The 22,261-nt window shown below is 45.4% G+C and overlaps 1 protein-coding gene across 1 annotated transcript in view; it reads left to right on the top strand.

Annotated features, from left to right (window-relative positions):
- scube3 (signal peptide, CUB domain, EGF-like 3) overlaps window positions 1-22,261 on the top strand; it is a 112,990-nt gene that overhangs the window by 69,571 nt on the left and 21,158 nt on the right. The window contains exons 5-9 of the mRNA XM_056272826.1: window positions 1,101-1,247; window positions 2,367-2,483; window positions 7,847-7,894; window positions 18,436-18,552; window positions 19,908-20,030. Of these exons, the coding sequence (XP_056128801.1) occupies window positions 1,101-1,247; window positions 2,367-2,483; window positions 7,847-7,894; window positions 18,436-18,552; window positions 19,908-20,030 (552 nt within the window). The remainder of the gene's footprint in view (window positions 1-1,100; window positions 1,248-2,366; window positions 2,484-7,846; window positions 7,895-18,435; window positions 18,553-19,907; window positions 20,031-22,261) is intronic.

Raw genomic sequence — 22,261 nt, 5'->3', positions numbered from 1 at the left:
GTGCATGCTGTTTGTCTGTTGCCCCCCCCCCCCACCATGAAGCGTTATGTGAATACATTACACAGGAATAACCCATCTTTGTTACTTAAGTACCGGGATACGACTGTATCTTTCACAATATTGTATCGATTTTCAGACACACTGCATCTATTCTTAAGAGTACGCACAAAGAGGTGTTGCAGCAGCACTGTTTAGTGACCGTTTTGTTTACAGCCTTGACCACTAGGTGGCAGGTGCCGTATTGTCATAGGGCTGCACAGAACAAGAGCAGGCATTTCCAGTGTCATGCTAGCTATAGCTGTGATTATTCTGATTCTATGCAAATTTAAGTGTTCTCTTTATAAAATTTTTCCAAAATTTTGAAAAAATATTGCCATAGATCACAATGTTTGTCACGTAATAAAATATAATGAACTTTTATACTTTTTGTCGTGATACCAATCATTCTACCAAATTCTTGGCCGTACTTTTTTCCAGCTCTATTCTCCCTCGGAGGTTTGTCGCATTCTTCCTGGAAAGCTTCAGTGTTGATGACTCATGAAGAAAGACCGTATCGATGCCTTTTTATAGTTTGTTGTCCCTTAAACTTAGCCCCTGTGGGGAGATTTTAACCTAAGAGTTATTTTATTTCCAAGTGTTCCTACTGTCTTTGTGGGGATTACCTCAATTAAAATTACAGGTCTCTTGGATCAACCCCTGCTGGGTGTTTGATCTTTCTTTAGGCAGGCTCCTTTTTATAACCTGGAGCAAGTGAGCATGTTCCAACAAGTACTCCAGTGTTTGTAAAAGGGGGCACTGGGCTTGTCAGTCACCAAGAGTAGGCATATGTGGGAGTGCGGGTTTGGTTGTGTCACGGACGTTTAAGTGTTCAAATTTCCCCCTAATTTGGTTTCACCACCTTTTTGTTTTCTGTAATTCTTTGTTGAACAAAAACGGGGGAAAAAATGTCCGTGACATGAATATTCTTGGTTTTATTTTATGGCCATTGACCATAAAAAAAAAAATTGCATGGTAAGACCGCAGCAATTGTGATCTGTGTTACTGTTAACCACTCACCTCTGACTCTCTGGTTTCTTGAATTTTCTTTACTCTCCCTGCAGTGCGGTTAGAGGGCACAAAGGAGGGTCCCACCTGCATGGACAAAAACCACGGCTGTGCACACATATGCCGTGAGACACAGAAAGGTGGCATCTCCTGTGAGTGCAGACCTGGCTTCCAGCTCACCCGTAACATGAAGGACTGCAAATGTAAGTAAGCACGACCTCATTCATATAGTTTGTGAACTCAAAACACACACACACACACACACACACACACACACACACACACACACACACGAACGTATGCAAACACTCAGAGGAGGATTTATGGGTGTCTCATAAACCAGTGATTGGTGTTGGAAACCTGCCCATGATAGATAATTGTACTCATTCCACACATGCCTTCCAAGAGATTTGAAGTGCCTACTTTCACATTGTGTTACAAAGTCATGACAAACCTGCAAAATAGCCCTCATGAAGGAAAAAAAAACATGTTTATCATCTAGGGAATGATAATTTACAAAACTGGGGCGAGTGGGGTTGCTTTTTAGCGGGGATGGCAATGATGGACAGCGCACACTTCCTGTTGCCGTGCAACAGAGATCATCCTGTCAGAGTCGGGGCCAGCACTGATGGGGGATTTGTCTGTGTTTGGATAAGGATTGGAGAAGTGTTATTCTATAGCCTTTTTTTTTTTTTTGTGACAGCCCTGGAAAGGGCAAAAGGCATTGGGATGGTAGGCTGCAGACAGGATGGCGGTGGAAGCCTTGGCTCTTGCTCTTTTTCTCTGTCATCACAGGTGGGGGAGTGCTAGGGTTGCCAAACCTTCTCCGTGCCAACTCACAAATTTTATATATATATATATATATGTGTGCATATAAATATGCACACTTGAGAAAAGACACACATGCAGCAAGCTAACATGTACACATTTCAGACCGAATATCAACCTCTTTCTAGCTGACAGCCTTGTCATGTTGTTTGCATTTATGAAGTAATTTTTCAATTTCTCATCAGTCACATGACACTTCTGTCTTTCAAACCAAATATAGAGCAATTTTATACTATCCTAAAAGGATATCAATCTTTTTATGAAGTTATAAAACCCTCAGAGTGGCTACTGTCTCCATATGCTTTTTGTTTTGTATGTTTTTCCCCCCCAAGGAGGGAAGGATTTGATTTTGGGAGGAATGTTGCTAGATATGTCAGGTTAGGGAAGTGATGGTAGTTGCCATACATGCACACAATCGTTACAACACAGCATGTGTAGAGCTGAGTGTATTGTATGCTCTTGTGAATGTGATGTAATGGCATGCTCTTTGATAGTGACGTGTAACTATGGCAACGGGGGCTGCCAGCACATCTGTGAGGAGACGGACCATGGACCCAGATGTTCGTGTCACATGAAGTTTGTTCTGCACACCGATGGAAAGACATGTGTAGGTGAGTCATGTGACCTCGGTGAAACTGTCAAGGACAATGGCATTTTTATACATAAGGTGGTAAACATGAACCCTATACATACACCATGACCACGATCAGTTTTGATGGATATTTGAAAGAAGATGCATAGTGGTAACGTCAATCCCCTTACGCGGTCGATTATTAAGGCCATCTTACCTGGAAAACACTGTTGTTTTTCTCCATGTGTGACATACAAGGACAAAAGGGCTTCTACTTTCTGTGCTTCCTCTTCTGCTGTTGCTGCTTCAGTAACCTTCTTGTCCCTGCATCTGCTTTGCCTTCTCTTCTTCCTCCTCTTAACTAGACACTGTGCATTCTCTCCCCTTATCTTGCACTGTGTCTATGTGTCCCCAGCCACGCAGCCAGACACAGTACCTCTATTAGGCCTTGGGTCAGTTCCTCCGCTGTGTCCCATCGGCTTTACCTCATACACACCTGACCCTAACCCTCCTTTGGCGTTTGTCGGAGTTTGTCTCGGCTGACATGAGCTGAGTCAAAATCACCCAGCAAACAAGGCCTGTCGAACCACTCTGAAGGTCGCTTTTGCATCCGATGGGAGCATTCTTCTCTGTACGAACCTTTGAAAAGGCATACAGTACATGCATTTAACACCACATGGAACTTTAAACACTAGCCTAAACATTTGTTCAACAACCAAACAGGGGAAGGGTTTAAGAATGCCCATTACTTGTAACAGGCGTTTTTTTTTAATATGCCTGTCAAACTAATATAGATTGAGCTCTTTCATGACAAGATAAAAATCTGTAATTGAATACTCTACATCACACTGAAACATAAACACCCTGTGAACTTTGACATTTTTGCGGTGACAATGAATGGATGTGACAGTGGACATCAACTTACCGTTGTAAATGCGAAATGGAAAATTGGAAGTTAGGAATTTGAATGTTGGCATTTGGAGTAGATTGGTTAGGTGATCACTGAGTTGAGTTGGCTGTTGCAGTTGAGGGCCCCGTTTGAGGGTCGGCTTGTTAAGCTGAGTGTTTTCAGGTCCCACTTTATTACCACAGTCCTGATGAGATCCAGGCCCATGTCAAGGTCTGGTCAGCTAACCTGTCATTACCGCCGCATGCTGCGAGGCCAAGAAGAGGCCACAAAGCTGACCACAACCAAATTAGATGGTCTTCACCAGTGTTATTCCCAAGACTGAGCACGTCTCCGTTCGGTGGGCCCAGATTAGGGAGCGTTCAGCCAGTTAACATCTCTGGTTTCCCCCACAGAGTCTGAGGTTACAAGAGATGGAGAAGGGAGGGGTTTCTGCGGTTGACATCGGGGTGCTCCATCTCCTAGACACTCTATTAGTTAATAAAACCTCAATAAAACAAACAATCTGCCAAATGAGGCCCTGATGGGTGAGTGAGTGATGGGAATGTTGGAAGGCCCTCAGTAAGGCTCAGTTACTGTGAAGCCAGCCAGGGCCAGGACGCAGCAAGCTTTCCACGGGAAAAATTTGACAGCATTGCGATGCAAAATTTGTTTTTGGTTTCAAGCTTTAAATACTGAAACTAATTGTTGATGGTGGTTTTGTAAGCTGTGTGCCAGAAATTTGAGTTTGCATGAATGTGAATTGTTTACAGAAAGAAAAACATGTTGAAACAAGACTGTTGTTGTTTTTTCTTTTTTTCTGCTTGTTTCTAGCCTTGAAACAAAATGAGCTTTCTAGTTACCACTAACATTAGCATGTTCATAGTCCCCCCCCTTTTTTTTCTCCCCAATTGTACCCGGCCAATTACACCACTCTTCTGAGCCATCCTGGTCGCTGCTCCACCCCCTCTGCCGATCCAGGGAGGGCTGCAGACTACCACAGGCCTCCTCCGATACATGTGGAGTCTCCAGCCGCTCCTTTTTACCTGACAGTGAGGAGCTTCGCCAGGGGGACATAGCGTGTGGGAGGATCACGCTATTCCCCCCACTCCCTCCGAACAGGCGCCCCAACCAACCAGAGGAGGTGCAATTGCAGCAACCAGGACACATACCCACATCCGGCTTCCCACCCACAGTCACGGCCAATCGTGTCTGTAGGGATGCCTGACTAAGCCGGAGGTAACACGGGGATTCGAACCGGCGATCCCCGTGTTGGTAGGCAACGGAATAGACCGCTAAGCTACCCGGACACCCCCGCATGTTCATAGTTTAAAATATTTTTGGATATCCTGAATAAAGGAAGAAATAATCCCAGATGTCAGAATAAAAGATGAAATGCAATTTTTTTTGGGTGGGTGGGTGTACAGAATGTGTTAATGTTGCATTAGAGGTATCCAGAGAAGCCAAACAGAGTGAAGATCCATTTCCCGCTTTGCTGTTGAGACTTTTATGTTTCCCCAAGTCTCACTTACTTTATCTCAAAAGAAGCACACACAATTACAAAATAGCTTTACAGTGTTCATGATTTCGTAGTAAATCTGTTTTGGTCCTTGAACATGCTGCATCTTCGATGTACCAGTCCCTCTTTTTTTTGGGGGGGGGGGGTTCAAATGCACACTAAAACATTTTCACTCATTTTGTGTGGTCTTACCATAGCATATCAATGTCAGCCATTTTTTCAGAGGTAGGCATTATGTTTATTTTGAAAATTCTGCACATCTGCCCCCTTTCACTATTTATTACCAAAGTAGATTGAATGGCACATGCATGCAGTCACACACACACACACACACACACACACACACACACACACACACACACACACACACACACACAAGCCAAATAAACAACAGCGTAATTTTTATTAGAAATAAGTCTTGAGTGTAAAACTGAAATACAGTACTTAAATGGAATACATCAGATGGACTCTCAGCATCTCTGTGCAAATATAACAACCACATTTCCTGTTATACATTTGCCAACATTGCACCCCTGCTGGTTGAACTCTGCAATAGGCATACAGTCTCAAAGGTTTACGTGTCTTTCGTCCACAGACATGTCGCACATGCAGAAAAAAGTATGAACGTGACCTCCCACATTGATCTGCGAGACAGTCGGACCCCTCACCCCCCCATTCTGATTTTACAGCCTCACCCTATCCCAAATAATATCCTATTTCTGAGCATTTATCAAAGATGAGATGAACAGAGAAGAGCTGATATTGGGGGAGCGGGTGGGCGGGCGGGCGCTGCTCTTTAACTCAACTACATTAAAACAATATTATTGAGTGAAGCTTTCCCACTGTGCCAAGGTGTGCTGGTGCATAAAATTCTTGTGGCCTGCGAGGCTCCAGATACCCAACAGAAAGCAGCAGCCGTCATGTGGAAGTATTCATGCTGTTAGCACAGCAAATCATAAACATTCACAAATAGCAGGCAAATGCGGACATGCTCAGGAGTAGCAGTCATCTGAACAGTTAGTCACACTATGCACACTATGCCACACACACACACACACATACAAACACACACTTGCATAGAGTGAGTGAGTGACAGATATGCACTCTACTATATAACACATGCCCGCATGTTGTAGGCATAGCGACAGCCACATACACACACGTACCTGGACGTGCATGCATAATGTGTGTGCATGTAAACACAAATGGCCCGCATGCATTTGCACTCAGCATAAACACTGATCACGGTTCAGTTTATCCATGCATTCAAATTAGTTTTTTTTAAAATTATTTTATTTTCTCCCCTTTTTCTCCCCAATTGTATCCGGCCAATTACCCCACTCTTCCGAGCTGTCCCGGTCTCTGCTGCACCTCCTCTGCCGATCCAGGGAGGGCTGCAGACTACCACATGCCTCCTCCAATACATGTGGAGTCGCCAGCCGCTTCTTTTCACCTGACAGGGAGGAGTTTTCCCAGGGGGACATTCCACGTGGGAGGATCATGCTATTCCCCCCAGTCCTCCCCCGAACAGGCGCCCCGACCAACCAGAGGAGGCACCAGTGCAGCGACCAGGACACATACCCTCATCCGGCTTCCCACCCGCAGACATGGCCAGTTGTGCCTGTAGGGACACACGACCAAGCTGGAGGTAACACGGGGATTTGAACCAGCGATCACTGTGCTGATAGGCAACGGATTAGACCGCTACGTCACCCAGACACCCCCCCCCCGATCAACTTAGTTTTTAATAGCACCAACAGTTACTATATGCTGTTTTTTACTGTGGGGCATGCAGTAGAATCAGGCATTGATTGAACGCAGCATTGATTTTGAATGGATGCATGTTGAGATTGTGTCATGCTGGTGTTATCATGGCCGCAGGTATAAAGCGTGCATGCTATGTGGTCATTGCCCCAAGGAAAACACCTGTCACTGGTACTGAGGTGTCTTACTGACATCTGACTCAGAGAGTAGCATCTGATCACTTATAGTACACCGGTGGACTGAAACACTGACGTTTAAGAGTCCAAAGCATCACAGTACTGTAGCGCTTTAATTCAGTTTTTTTTTAACGTTATTGAAAATTGGAGGTTAAAGTATAATCATTCTGATCCAAAGTTTTTTCATTTCATCAATATAATTTCTGATCACTTGTTCATTTTCCAAAGGACCATAAAAGGCCTTTGCTGGGCCGTCCTTGAAGAAAAACAATTTGCGAAATAGAAAAATAAAAACAAATGTAAATATAGAACAAAGTTAATTTCCTAGCAGCTTTAATACTTTTTCAAGCAGTTGGGCAAATTGACCCCATGGCACAGCACTTTCATTTCATGGTTCCCACCACCAAGTGTAATTAGTATTTTGACATTGCAACTGGACACTGATGTACTGAAACGCTCTGGCTTGAAACTGTTCTGCACTGCAGAAAACACGTGAATCTGGCGATTCTTGTTCTTTGGCTTATAACACTAACCACCCGCTCTGTCTGTCAAGGCTTGCAGTGCTCTAACTAACTTGATTACGTCTAAAGCCTTACCAGATGCATTTGACAACCCTGCACTTTGTAAGCTTCTTGTGGAATATGATTGTGCATGATTGCATGTTGCAAGGTACCACTTTTGCCTTGAAATGTCACTTTTTTTTCTTTTTTTTTTAAGAGAAGGATCCGCCATCACCACTTTTCTGTTAGCATCTGGGGGGGAAAGTGCCATTGTTTGCTCAGTTGTTTACACTAGTCAGCTGTCTTTTCAGTTTTCAACAATGGCATATGCAACTCCTGCAAAAAAAGGATTTCATTTTAAGAAGATGGACATGGTTGGATATTTAGTACATCCTCCTCTATACAATAACCAAGACTTTGGATTGGGTTCAGTCAGCGATTGTCAAGCTCACATTCTCATGATTGCATCACACAAGACTGGTGTGTGTGGTTCAAGTGTGCGGTGCACTAAAGTAGTGTTTTTGCAATGTGTGTGTGTGTATGTTTGTGTGTATGCAGGGGAGAGGAGTGTCCAGTCCCAGGCAGCCCCACAGCTGTTTCCCAATGGTAAATATCTGTTCCTCTGACTCCTCTCTCTGGGGGTCCTGACTCTGAGTCCTTTTGGGTGTTGGGAGTCAAGGAAGCTAACCCTAACACGCACACACACACGCACACACACACACAGAGTGACCAGGCCCCTCCCTCACAGAGGGGCATCATCCCTCTGACCCTTGACCTCTGACTCCTCCCCACCTTCCTCTTCCTTCTGTGAATGCCCTTTCAATAACAATGGTGACTGCCCATGTCAAACCACGCCTTTTCAAAACACAGCTGCAACTGGAGAGCCTCTGACCAGCTCAGAGCAGTACGGACATCAAACAAAGGGTTTGGGGATGTATCTAATACTGCCAAATAGGAGCGGTCTTCCTTTGTGGGGTTTCATCCTCGCTTCCAGTCAAACAGTCTGTTGACTGGAAGACCCACTCAGTGGTTTAAAGGATGATTCAGTTTTGTTTTGTTTTGTTTTTGCTTTTTTTTATAACCTGGGTCTTATTTTTGTGGTTTAGTCATCCTGCACATCAGTTATGATATCGTTTTACTCACTGACTTCATTTTGGAGATTTTGGATACTGGACCATTGCTGGACAACAGCCTTACACTGTGTCTTATGGGGCACCTGAACATGAGTGTCAGATATGTTTCAGCAGGTCCAATTTGATCCAAAATATCTAAACCAGGTATTTGGAAGTGAAAACGAAAGTGTAACTTGAAAGTTATTACCAAATGTGCCCAGTATTATCAATGGTCAATTGCATTGCTGAGCTGCCTGGCTCAACTTTTAGGAAGTACCTCTCTTATACAGGTAGTAGCATTAATTGACTAAATGTCTTGATGCATGCTCAGTAATCCAGGTAAGAAAATCAAAGAAGGTTGAATCAGTTCATCTGGATACAATGTTTATTGATAGATGAGGTCAAAGTTGAGTTGTTGCAAAATGACTCGCTCCATCTCCAGGATTTGAGCCTTAGCGAAGGTATTGTCTTTGATGTAGTCAAAGCCCCCAACATCTGGGCAATACATTTCTTCATATTTTGAAGCCACAAGCATGGCAGCCACTCCAACCAGCTGCAGCTTCCGTCGTGAAACTGGGTGGACCTGGAGAAAACGATCCACTATAGCAACTGTGAGATAAAGAGGCTCCTGCAACAGCTGGAACCTGGAGTGAACTTGATTTAGCCAATCAATGAGGAGGGCGTGCATGCGTTCAGTGATTTCTTGACCTTGCATGCATTTGGGTCATACAGCCTGCCGTTCCCCTAGGCTCTGTAGGTAAACATAGATATCCTTCACGTATTGAGAACACAACTGTGGCCTATCTGAATCATTCTCTTCAATGTCCTCCACATCAAGGAGACCGTCAGAGAAGGCCTGGCAAAGTTCCTCTTCCTTTATAGACACATCGGCTAATTCCTCTTGGACGGAGGGGATCAGAATTTCATCCGCTTTTAGAAGACGCACATATTGGACCCACGGTTTGCCTGTTTTTTTTGTTTTGTTTTGTTTTGTTTTGTTTGTTTTGGTTTTTTTTGAGAGATGATTTGGTTGCAGCTTTTCCTTTCAAAGGGACTTTTTCAAAACAACTGATATCCTCCACAAAGACCCAACAGTGGAAACTGATGAGGTCCCCCAACTCAGTGGGAGGATGCTTTGCACACATGGCCTGCTCCGAAAAAACTCTCGGTCTAAAAAAAAATAGTGAGGGAAAAGGTGAACATGGAACAAGTAGAACACCGAGTTGTTTTGGACAAATATTCTGGCTTGTGTGAGTGGTTGGACCCACTTATCGCTTCTGCCTGTGGTCTGTGATGGCCTTCCACAGCTTACACAAGATCCCACCTCTTAATCTTAAACTCTTTAGATCATCTCTTGTCACATCTTGGAGAAGATCATCCAGTGTGCATTCCTCTTTCAGTATCCTGTCTATGGATTCCTGGTCAACCCCATTTATTTATCAGCCCCAACGTTTATCTATCAATAAACATTGTATCCAGATGAACTGATTCAACCTTCTTTGACTAATTGACTAACTACCTGGCCAACACGGTTGAGAAGTCGTAGATAATGGGAAATTATGTACACAGTCTAACCGAGGCGCTAGGCTTTTTTTACCGTTGTTGTTAAAAGGACAGGTTTGGGGCATCCTGTTAGCATAATGGTCTACTCTGTTGTCTACCAACACGGGGATCGCCGGTTCGAATCCCCATGTTACCTCCTGCTTAGTCGGACGTCCCTACAGGCACGATTGGCTGTGTCTGCAGGTGGGAAGCTGGATGTTGGTATGTGTCCTGGTCACTGCTCTAGCGCCTCCTCTGGTAGGTCGGGGCACCTGTTGGGGGGGGGGCTAGGAGGAATAGCGTGATCCTCCCATGCACTATGACCCCCTGACAAAACTCCTCACTGTCAGGTGAAAAGAAGCGGCTGGCGACTCCACATGTATTGGAGGAGGCATGTGGTAGTCTGCAGCCCTCCCCGGATCAGCAGACAGGGTCGAGCAGTGACCGGGATGGCTCGAACGAGTGGGGTAATTGGCCGAGTACAATTAGGGAGAAAAAGGGGTCAAAAAAAAAAGAGACAGGTTTAAGGATCGTGTTGTATTGCCCCATAAGATGCTGTTGTACTGCTGTATGTAGCGGTGGTCCCATGTCCAAAAGCCCCAAAATGAAGCCTGTATCATTGCCGATATGCACGATGGTAAAATTCTGAAAGTAAAACCCAGGTTATAAAAAAACAGGATTATCCCTTAAGTCTTATAAAATTCATTAGCAACAGGTCATGTTGCCCCCCTCACAAGCGTTTGCCCCTCTAATCCAGCTATTGTGATGGGTGTTTAGGAATAGACTATTGACTTTGGGTTTACTGTATTGATGCGACTTTGATCCTATTGAGGGTAATTAACTCTGCACTTTCTCTGGCACCCATAGCTGTTATCATCGCTGCCTACTAGCTTTGATGAGGAAGCCAATGGCCTCGCCGTGATTCAACGCCGTGCCGTGCAAATGATGAAACACAGATCCCATATCCTGTCTTGTTCTTCGTACACTGGCATTTGTTTGCATAAGCTCATGGAAATAATCAAGTACATGGAATGTATGTTCCATCTAATGTTCCACATAAATTTGTCTTAATGACGCTTTATCGTAAGGCTCTGTTTGTTTCATTAGAACTGTAGTCATGTGAGCATTAGGAAAACAAATTAGAAAATATCTTTGAGGCATTTGCTAATCATCACATTAATCTTGTAATGGAATTCAGCCTAATTTTCAGCCTCAGTGTTTTTATTATGGATTTGATTACGATGCCAGGAAAAATACACACAAATTTGTGAGGATGGGTCAAACCTTCATACATCAAAGAAATGTACGACTTAATCACCACATGAGGGGATACAGAGACGGGAAGAGTATTGCAAAAGGTATCGCCTGTTCAGTGTCAGAAATGAGTCATTGTTTTTTTTACAACAATACCTTTTTTTTTCCAGCTCTGCACTCAGGAATGAGTTTACCACACACTACAATCTAATAGTCTAATCTGTCTCGGTTATTTTTGTTTTCCCAGGATTCTGTCTTTTTTAAGAAAAGATTACTATACTGGGGCGGCGCGGTGGTTAGTGTGGTCGCCTCACAGCAAGAAGGTCTTGGGTTCGAACCCCGGGGTTGTCCAGCCTTGGGAGTGGTCCCAGGTCATCCTCTGAGTGGAGTTTGTATGTTCTCCCCGTGTCTGCGTGGATTTCCTTCGGGTGCTCCGGTTTCCTCTCACAGTCCAAAGACATGTAGGTCAGGTGAATCGGCCACACCAAATTGTCCCTAGGTGTGTCTTTGTGGGCCCTGTGATGGCCTGGCAGCCTGTCCAGGGTGTCTCCCTGCCTGCCGCCCAATGACTGCTGGGATAGGCTCCAGCATCCCTCCACCCTAATTAGGATAAGCGGCTTGGATAATGGATGGATGGATGGATGGATGGATGGATTACAGTACTTTTTAGTCTCCTTTCAAAGCTGCAACCTAACATAAGATTTGCAGGCTCATTCTCCACAGCACTTGTGCACTTATCATGGACTTTTGGCCATCGGAAGAACAATCACCTCAGAAGTTGTTTTTTTCCCCCCTAAATTATCCTCATAACTACAAAAGCCGAGAATGGTTGTGCTTGCAATTATTTCTTTTAATGCTATAATCTTGAGATCACGGCTTAATTATTCGTTCACATCTTTGGCTACTATAAAATGAGATTGTCTGCTCTAATGACATAACTGCAGCAAACAAAACTACACATTTTTGCCTTGACTTACTGTTCACTTATGAATCCTCCTTGACCGTCATGACAGTGATCGTGAAGGCTGAAATCAGTAGTGATCAAATGAACCAGATACTCATTTTCGAGTTCTCCATAATTATCCTGTGATCTCAAAAAAATAAAAGTTTTTTTCTCGAGATAAATTCTCATGATCTTGACAAAACTAATGATTAAGTCGTTATCTCGAGATAGTGGCATTAAAATATATATTTGCACGTCTGGGTGGCGTGGCAGTCTATTTTGTTGCCTACGAACACGGGGATCACCTGTTCGAGTCCCCGTGTTACCTGCGGCTTGGTCGGGCGTCCCTACAGATAACAATTGGCCGAGTTTGCAGGTGGGAAGCCTGATGTGGATATCTGTCCTGGTCGCTGCACTAGCGCCTCCTCTAGTCGGTCGGGGCGCCTGTTCAGGGGGGAGGGGGAACTGGGGGGAATAGCGTGATCCTCCCACGTGCTACATCCCCCTGGTGAAACTCCTCACTGTCAGGTGAAAAGAAGCAGCTGGCAACTCCACATGTAACGGAGGAGACGTGGTAGTCTGCAGCCCTCCCTGGATCAGCAGAGGGGGTGGAGCAATGATTGGGACGGCTCGGAAAAGTGGGGTAATTGGCCAAGTAGAATTGGGGAGAAAAAGTGGGAACATTCCAAAAAAAAGATAAAAGCCAGATGTTAGCAGGTGTTAGTGTGTTTTTTGTCCAGTGGGATAAGGGCATGATGCTTTTTTGGCTGAATGGGAGAGAATCCCTGTATGTATTTTTCTCCCAGTTTAGTGGCCAATCGATCCCTATTTCAGTTCAAACACCCACCCTCGTACTGCATGCGTTCGCCAACTGCATCTCTCCAGCCGGCAGTCTCGAGGGAGATGCCTCGCCACTTTCGTGACAAGGCGAATCCAGGCCGAACCACTGCTTTTTCCGACACACACAGAGACGCATTCATGTGACGAACACAAGCCGACTCTGCCCCCCTCCCGAAGGCACTGTTGCCAATTATTGCTGCTTCATCGAGTCCGGCCATAGTTGGATCTGACGAGACCGGGGCGCGAACCCCGGTCCCCAGTGGGCAACTGCATCGACACAATTCAATTCAATTCAATTCAATTTTATTGTCATTAAAAACAATGTGCAGGCACATGTTAAAAATGAAACGAGGGCTGTGGCTTCACCAAACAGTGCAAAACAAACACAGCAAACACAGTATAAGATATACACACGAAGACTAAAAGCTAAAAATAAGTTAGAAAAGAGCTGGAGTACAAAATATTTAAAAATATCTACAGACATTCAGTGGGTAGCCAGGTTCAGGTGGGCAACAGCTTGTGGAAAGAAGCTGTTTTTGAGCCTGGTAGTGTGGGCTCTGAGGCTCCTGTAGCGCCTCCCAGAGCGCAGGGGAGAGAACAGTCCATGGTTGGGGTGGGTGGGATCTCTGCTGATGCTCAGACCCCTTCGAAGGCAGTCTTTGTGATAAATGTCTTTTATGGCTGGGAGCTGGGTACCGGTGATATGCTGGGCCGCCTTGACGATCCGCTGCAGCGCTTTCTGGTCTACTGAGGTGCAGTTGCCGTACCACACTGAGATGCAGCTGGTCAGGATGCTCTCTATGGTTCAGTGGTAGAAGTTGGTGAGGATTTTGGGGGGTAGACGGGCGCTCCTCAGCCTCCTCAGGAAATGCAGGCGTTGTTGGGCCTTTTTCACAAGGGCCTGGGTGTTTAATGTCCACGAAAGGTCCTCGCTGATGTGGACTCCAAGGAATTTAAAGCTGGAAAGACGCTCCACTTCCACCCCATTGATGTGTATGGGGGAGTGGCTGCAGCTTCTAGACCTCCTGAAGTCCACAATCAGCTCCTTTGTCTTCTGCACATTAAGGACAAGATTGTTGGTGGTACACCATGATGTGAGGTGCTCAATCTCGTCTCTGTAGGCCGTCTTGTGATTGCTGGTGATACGGCCAATGATTGTGGTGTCATCTGCAAACTTAACTATAACATTTGAGGGGTGAGTTGGCAGGCAGTCGTGGGTGAAGAGGGAGAACAGGAGGGGGCTCAGAACACAGGCTTGAGGGGCACCTGTGCTGAGGGTCAGGGTGGAGGAGGAGTGGTCACCTAACCTAACAGACTGAGGTCTGTTGGTCAGGAAGTCCAGGATCCAGTTACAGAGGGAGGGGTTGAGGCAAGGGAGAGGAGTTTGGTGGTTAGTTTGGCGGGATGATAGTGTTGAAGGCAGAGCTGTAATCTATAAACAGCATCCGGATGTATGTGTTGTTAAGTTCAAGGTGGGTCAAAGCAATGTGTAAGGCAGTGGCAATGGCATCCTCAGTAGACCTTTTGGGACGGTAGGCGAACTGATGTGGGTCGAATGTGGGGGGGATAATGTTTTTGATGTGAGCCAGAACCAGTCTTTCAAAGCACTTCATGGCAATGGGGGTGAGTGCTATGGGTCGGTAGTCCTTCAGACATGTGGATGTTGGTTTCTTGGAGACAGGAATGATAGAGGTGGTCTTAAAGCATGCCGGGACTTTAGATTGGGACAGTGAGAGGTTAAATACAGGTGTGAAGACCTCAGCCAGCTGATCGGCACATTCCCGGTAGACCCAACCCGGTATGCCGTCTGGTTCGGCAGCCTTCCGTGTGTTCATTCTGCGCAGTGATTCTCTGACCTCTGCGACTGATAGAGTGAGCACCTGGTTTTCTGGGTGGCTGGGGATTTTTGTGGCTGGGTTAGTATTGTCCTTGTCGAAGCGGGCATAGAAATGATTTAGCTTGTCTGGCAGGGAGGCATCATGGACAGCAAAGCCAATGCTTAGACCACTACACCACTGCAGGCCCCTACATGAACAAAGTATGATTGTTATGGTTAAAGGAAAAATATGGGGCGTCCGGGTGACATGGCGGTCCATCCATTCCATTTCCTACCAACACAGGCATCGCCGGATCAAATCCCCGTGTTACCTCTGGCTTGGTCGGGCGTCCCTACTGACCGTGTCTGTGGGTGGGAATTCAGATGTGGGTGTGTGTGTCCTGGTTGCTGCACTAGCATCTCGTCTGGTCGGTCGGGGTGCCTGTTCAGGGGGAGGGGGAACTGGGGGGAATAGCATGATCCTCCCACACACTACTTCCCCCTGGCGAAACTCCTTACTGTCAGGTGAAAAGAAGCGACTGGTGACTCCACATGTATCGGAGGAGGCATGTGGTAGTCTGCAGCCCTCCCTGGATCGGCAGAGGGGGTGGAGCAGTGACTGGGATGGCTCAGAAGAGTGGTGTAATTGGTACAATTGGGGAGAGAAGGGGGGGGGGGCGTCCAAAAATAAAAAAGATTGATACTTTTCTTTCTAAAGACAATTACTGCTAATGACCAGTATGCCAGTAACATCCCTCTTGAGATGCACCGTTCTGTTCTCTTGCCCTTTGAGGTATTTTCTTTGCCGTTAATGAAAGTGACCTATGCCATTTGCAGTGTGGGCGCTAGGCAACAGTTCTGTTCCAAGTCAAAAACTGCAATAGCCAAGAATGCTGTGGCTTCTGGTAGAAGTAACCTGTGAACTATCTGAATTTCAACATGTATATGAAACACATCCTGCAGAGACCAAACACAGGAAATATCTGAGTCTATCTGAGTCATCAGATCGGGGGGTATTTACATTGATCTAATAACTGCTAATTGTTGGTCCAAATCTATTCTGTATACAGTATATGCTGGTCTGCATCCAGACCACACAACCCGCACACACACACATGCCAAGCAAGGACTGTGTCTCTCCCTCTCTCCATAAAACTGAAATGTGTAAATATTTCTTTGACCTCGTAACTCATGGTTATTACTCTTTGGTGAGATAATTTCTTGACTAAGCGTTTTGGAAGCAAGTCCTGACACTATCTTGCTGCCCTGTCTGCCAGCTGTCGCCGCCCCACAGTTTGCAATTATGTTGAACCAACAATATCCCACACCCACGTCTTTGTTGCGAATGAATATAAACGATAAAGTCGTCTGTCCTCAACAGTCCCTAGGATCTCTGTACTTCTTCGAGATGTCTTTGACATGGAAAGGATCTGACTAAAATTCGCAAAATTAAAATACATTTACATGTACCAAGAGTTTGTCTCAGTGATTTGGTGCCAGACAGACCCAGAAAGCGGCATCTGGCCTTGTTCAGTCTGTAGCAGCGATGTCCTTTGGATTCTCTGAACTGAACTGTTAACCATTTATTGAGCTGTTGCTACAGTTGAAGGGAAACAGTCATGACTTTTAACATTATCTCTCTGTGTTGTAGGGATAATACTGTATTAGCCATTACCAGCCATAATGCTGAGAAGTCTTTTGTTTGTCTCTGAAACATCGGCAAAATTGTGCAGAAATGTGTCTGCAACTTTAACGTTCACAAATCTTCCGCCAATGATTTTGCTGGCGGACCCCCCCCTTCCTTTTCTCCCCAATTATACCTGGCCTATTACTCAACTCTTCCGAGCCGTCCCGGTCACTGCTCCACCCCCTCTGCCAATCTGGGAAGGGCAGCAGACCACCATATGTCTCCTCCGCTACATGTGGAGTCACCAGCCGCTTCTTTTCACCCGACAGTGAGGAGTTTTGCTAGGGGGGTGTAGTGCGTGGGAGGATCACGCTATTCCCCCCATTTCCCCCTCCCCCCTGATTGGAGCCCCCCCCAGCGCTCCGACTGGCCCAAGGAGGCGCTAGTGCAGCAACCAGGATACATACCCACATCTGGCTTCCCACCCGCAGACACAGCCAATTGTGTTTGTAGGGACGCCTGACCAAGCCAGGGGTAACACGGGGATTCGAACCGGCGATCCCCATGTTGGTATGCAACAGAATAGACCACTACGCTACCTGGGCACCCTACTGGCGGACACTTTTGCATTGAATTTTAGTAGCATTCCAAAGAGACATAGAAGACTGCTCAGTATGATGGCCGCAAATGAAGTGTCATCCCTACAACGTACAGTATAGAAATAATGTATAAGTCACGACGGCAAGTTATATTACATTACCCAGTGACACCTCTGTAAGCACCTGTTTTGCTTTGTCGCATGTGAGCAGTCTGCAGTTAAGTTTAAAATATTTGCGACAGGAACTTGACTTAAACCCCCTTATGTGTCCTACCTGCAGTTCAATTTTACATATGAGTGAGAAGGATTAAGTGTCTGCTTTTAGGGATCTTCCTTCCCTGTGAAAACCCGTGCAGCAGTATTCCCTCTCTAGTGCCGTGGTGCAAGCTGGGTGTTTTTATGAAATGGGCTGTGGGACTGCAGCAAGCCAGTTGGTACTCTTCAGTGTTTAAGGGGAAAGTTATGAAGCTGCATGGATGACCAGCTGACCTGCACCAAGTTAATCTGATTGCTATAGGTTTTGGAGGGGTCTTCAAATTGCTATCGTTCCAGCATGCTTTTGGCCATCTGCAAAGCTGCTTTAAAAGTATAATGGATAACACTTCACCTTAAAACTGTTACAGATAGCATCATTTCTTTAAATTAAAGCCCCTTTAGAATTTGCCAGCGTTAGGAGATGAGACCTTGGCTGTCTCTTCTTGACTCTCTCCACTCCCTCTCTTCAAATTAGTCTCGCTAATGCGGGGAATGGGTGGCTGAAATTGCTTTTTTATCTCCAAAATACCTGGAAGGCTTTGTCAAAATTGGAAAAAAATTGTGTTTTTGATCGTATCAGCCTGGAAGTCGAGCTAATACTTGTAAGATGTGGCGAGGCAGCCAAATGTTTCTACAAAGAAAGTTTTGGATGTCATAATTCAACTCGCTGAAAAAAACAAATACACACAAACACGCACACACAGACACACACACACACACACGCACAAAAGGGTCGACAAGCATGAAACCCTCGGTTGGGCTGTCATAGACCTAACCTTTCCTAATGACTGTTTTCCCTCATTATTCTGATCCTCGAGGTTTGCTTTGGTACGGTGGTGATAATCTCATTCAGCTACTGGATTTAAAAAAAAAATTTTTTTACTTTCCTCGACATGCAGGATCCTCTATTCATATGTACATTTCACCGCAGAGCTGGATTTATTGGAAAATCTGTTTGTGCTTCTCTTTCCACCCGTACTGATGCATGTCTTTCTAACGCACAAGAGTGATTGATGCTTAGTGGACCTTTTCAATACCTGGCGTTGGTTTGGATGCAAGTGTACACTAGATTATGGGAAGTGTGTTGTTAAAGATAGTGATTTTAAAAAGGAGGGGTTTTTTTTGTTCACAAAACAGTCTGACTGTTTGTTTCCTTGCAGAGACCTGTGCAGTGAACAACGGCGGCTGTGACAGCACGTGTCATGACGCAGTGACAGGGGTCCGCTGCAGCTGCCCTGTTGGCTTCACTCTGCAGCCCGACCGCAAGACCTGCAAAGGTAGTCCGGTCCACAGTTCATACCCCCCGCACCCCTTCGGCTCTCACACCATCGCCACTTCGGCAGTCCCCATTATTTCCCATTGTTATTCACTTCCTGTCTGCTCTGTGTGTCTGTCTGTCAATCAACAGCATTATCTGTGCCCTTTTTGCTCTTACCTGTGCTTTGTGCATTGTGAGTTTTATTATTATCCTGTCAGTCATCACGGCACCTTCCTCTGTTTACACCTTTTAAATCTGGTCTATCGGTTTTCTCTCTATCTAAGCCACTTAAACTAATTTATTTTCTTACCGATTCACGCCTACCGAGTCCCTTCCACGGTTTCATTCTTTTTATTAATTCCACCTTTCTGACACCGCCTTCTGTTTTCCAGCAGCTTATCCTGACTAATAATTTTGTGATGCCATCGGTTTTCAAGACAGTTGATCCTTGGCATTACCGTAATCCTCTTTTTCTGTGAATGCTGTGTCGCTGCCTGGAGTTTTGGAAGTAAAACATAATTGATTATATCTGAGGACTGGTAAGTAGAGAAAACCAAGAAAACAAAGAGATGAAAGACAAGAGAAAAGAGGAGAAATTTGCCGAGCTGTTTGTGTTGTCAGAAAGGCAGGAATAGGGCTCTGCCTCCCCTCAAGGGCTTAACTTAACTCTAGAAATTCAGATAAAAGCACATTGGCTTTTATTAGTTTGGTTTGAGAGGGAACAAAAGGAAAACAAACTCCAGACAATGCTGGCAGCAGAAGACAAGGCCTCGTTGCAGGCCAGGGACCCTTTGAAAGGAGAGGAGACAATGATCAAGGATTGAGGAGGGGATTATTTTGTCCTGTTTTGGACGCATTTAATTCAACCTTACAATGACGTTTTCCCCCGAGAGATGTGCTGCCTCATTTGTGATGATTTAAAATTAATTAGAAACACTGTGAGCGACGCCATCAAAGCTCGAATATACAGATGATATATCGATCAGCTATTGGCTGCAAAAAGCTTCAGAGAAGAACAATCGAAAGGGAATGGATGATGACGCATGCCATGGTGAGGGTTTACTGCGTGACGGCTGCATCTGGTTACAACTACACGCAGACTTGGCTCTCAGTCCTTTTGAGGGCCAGAGAAAAACAAAAAACAAATCTTGAAGCTTATTCTTTGTGTCGTCACTTTACAATACACAAATACCAGCTTTGTGAGCGGGAAGAATTTTGCCCCACTTTTGGGTAGCTCACGCACCATCTCATGGCGTGCATTTCACCTTCAACATCCAATTCTCAGTTTGTGTCAGGCTCTTTTCCTGTATACTTGTATTTGTGGTTGCCAATACCTTGAGATGTATTCAAACGTTCTGTATGATTTGTCCACAGACATTGATGAATGCCGTCTCAACAATGGGGGCTGTGACCACGTGTGCCGGAACACCGTGGGCAGCTTCGAGTGCAGCTGCAAGAAGGGCTACAAGCTGTTGACTAATGAGAGGACCTGTCAAGGTAAGGGCCCGTTTGACCACCTTTCAGTCACTTTAAATACCGGATTTGGTCATGAAAAACCAATTGGAAAAAACAAATTTCCAGGTCCTGGGAAGTTTATGGAAAATTACAATTTCGGAAAAAATTTGAAAAGGTCATGGAAATCGTAACTAAAGCAGCATTATCTCTGTCAAAGATCGATCAGCCAATTAAAAAAGAAGAGGTAAGCTGGTGAAACCGTCGCGGCGGGGCATAGAAATTTCCCTTATGCCAGGAGTTTACAAACCAAGTCCACAAAGTAAAACACCACACCATGTATTTGCTCCACCCATGCACTAAACCGGGTGATTCTAGACTATTCTTCAGCTAGGTAGGGGAAACTAGTTGGTGGAATCAGTTGGTTTAGTACATATAGGTGGGGTAAATACACAGTGAGGACTTTTACCTTCTGGACTGGGCATTTACACCTCTGGTGCATGCAATAGTTTGTCTCGGTATACTTACATGTGCCTCCGCTTGCTAGCTTTTTGTATCAGTTAGCTAGCTATGTTGTCAACAGTATACTGGGGGACAATTAGTGGCTTCGACAAGTGGACAAAGTATGGCTCGTAAAAGCTAAGAGTAGAGTGTTGGCTCATATACAGTAAGTGAAATAAAGACTGACTTTCACACCATGCAGTGTTAAAACATGCCTTTTCAGGCGTCTGGGTAGTGTAGCAGTCTATTCCGTTGCCTACCAACACAGGAATCCCGGTTCGAATCCCCGTGTTGCCTCCGGCTTGGTCAGGCATCCCTACAGACACAATTGGGCGTGTCTGCGGGTGGGAAGCCGGATGTGGGTGTGTGTCCTGGTTGCTGCACTAGCGCCTCCTCTGGTTGGTCGGGGTGCCTGTTCAGGGGGGAGGGGGAACTGGGGGGAATAGTGTGATCCTCCCACGCACTACGTCTCCCTGGCAAAACTCTTCACTGTCAGGTGAAAAGAAGCGGCTGGCGACTCCACATGTATCGGAGGAGGCATGTGGTAGTCTGCAGCCCTCCCCAGATTGGCAGAGGGGGCGCAGCAGTGACTGGGACGGCTCGGAAGAGTGGGGTAATTGGCCGGATACAATTGGGAGGAAAAAGGGGGGGGGGGTCCCCAAAAAAAAACACACCTTTTCAGTGGCAACTCTAGACAAAGATTTCTTTTGGTCTGGGAAATTAAGCTAAAAGTTATGGAAAACTCATTGAAAACTATAGTGAAGAGTGTACTATTGACTCTGTAAATACTACATATCACCTCTGCAGCATCATTTGTAGGTAGTACCACACAACGGGCTTTCCATTTGTTGTAATGTGTTCTAAGAGCACAGTGTAGATTGGGTTTGTTGATTAGAGCAACTAACCTCAAATTTACTCCTAAGGATAGAAGTTGGATGATATTGTCGATGTCACCATGATGGCTGAAAGTGCTCCTTCACTTTAATTGTCTTCACTGAAGCCCGCTGAGAGGAAACGGTCTAAACCAGGCCTCTCTAGCTTGTTTGTCTGTTAGATTTGGTGGTAGCTGTTGCTCAGCAGGAGCTGGAGAACCTCACCGCAGAACAAATAAAGAGTTTGCCGTAGCCGAACACAGGTGCGGGGAATTAGAGCTCCAACTCAACAAACTCTGGGTTTTGGATGAATCAAGCCACTACAGAAACATCTGCTGAGAGAAGACATGCAGGCTAGGACTGCGGGGCTGAACGCAGCCTCTCGTTCCGAGTGGAAAAACAGAGGACATGCCTTTTACATTCTGCAATTTAACTGATGTGGTCAATCAATATCCAGCATGGTACACATCAATGTCAAGCAAGGGGTTTCGCACTACACCACCGAGTCATACACAGAACATCGATATCAGATGCGGTCAGTGAAAATGTACACCTAACAGTATCTGTCACTGTCTGCCGCAAATCCGCTTTTCCTGCACCTTAAAATCTGTTTTTGGTCGCATATTTATCTCATCATTTTAAATCAACCATTGACGAATTTATTTTGTGGATGCAGAATGTGTTATACACCAAGATGATGATAACTCATAAAATGTAGCATGTGTATGATGGAATGTAAAATGCAGCCTTTTGCCCTGGCACTGTGCCTTCGCCATCTCAGCCATGTGCTGTTTGGGTGCATGGGGGCTACTCTGAAGGAGTGTTGTGCTTGTTTGGAGCTGTATGTTATGTCTGCAGGGAAGAGACTCGATAAAGCTCACCTCTTGTCGAGAGAAGGGTTGT

Source organism: Lampris incognitus, chromosome 2 (genome assembly GCF_029633865.1).
Source record: "Lampris incognitus isolate fLamInc1 chromosome 2, fLamInc1.hap2, whole genome shotgun sequence".
Classification (NCBI taxonomy): domain Eukaryota; kingdom Metazoa; phylum Chordata; class Actinopteri; order Lampriformes; family Lampridae; genus Lampris; species Lampris incognitus.
This window is presented reverse-complemented; position numbering and strand designations above follow the sequence as displayed.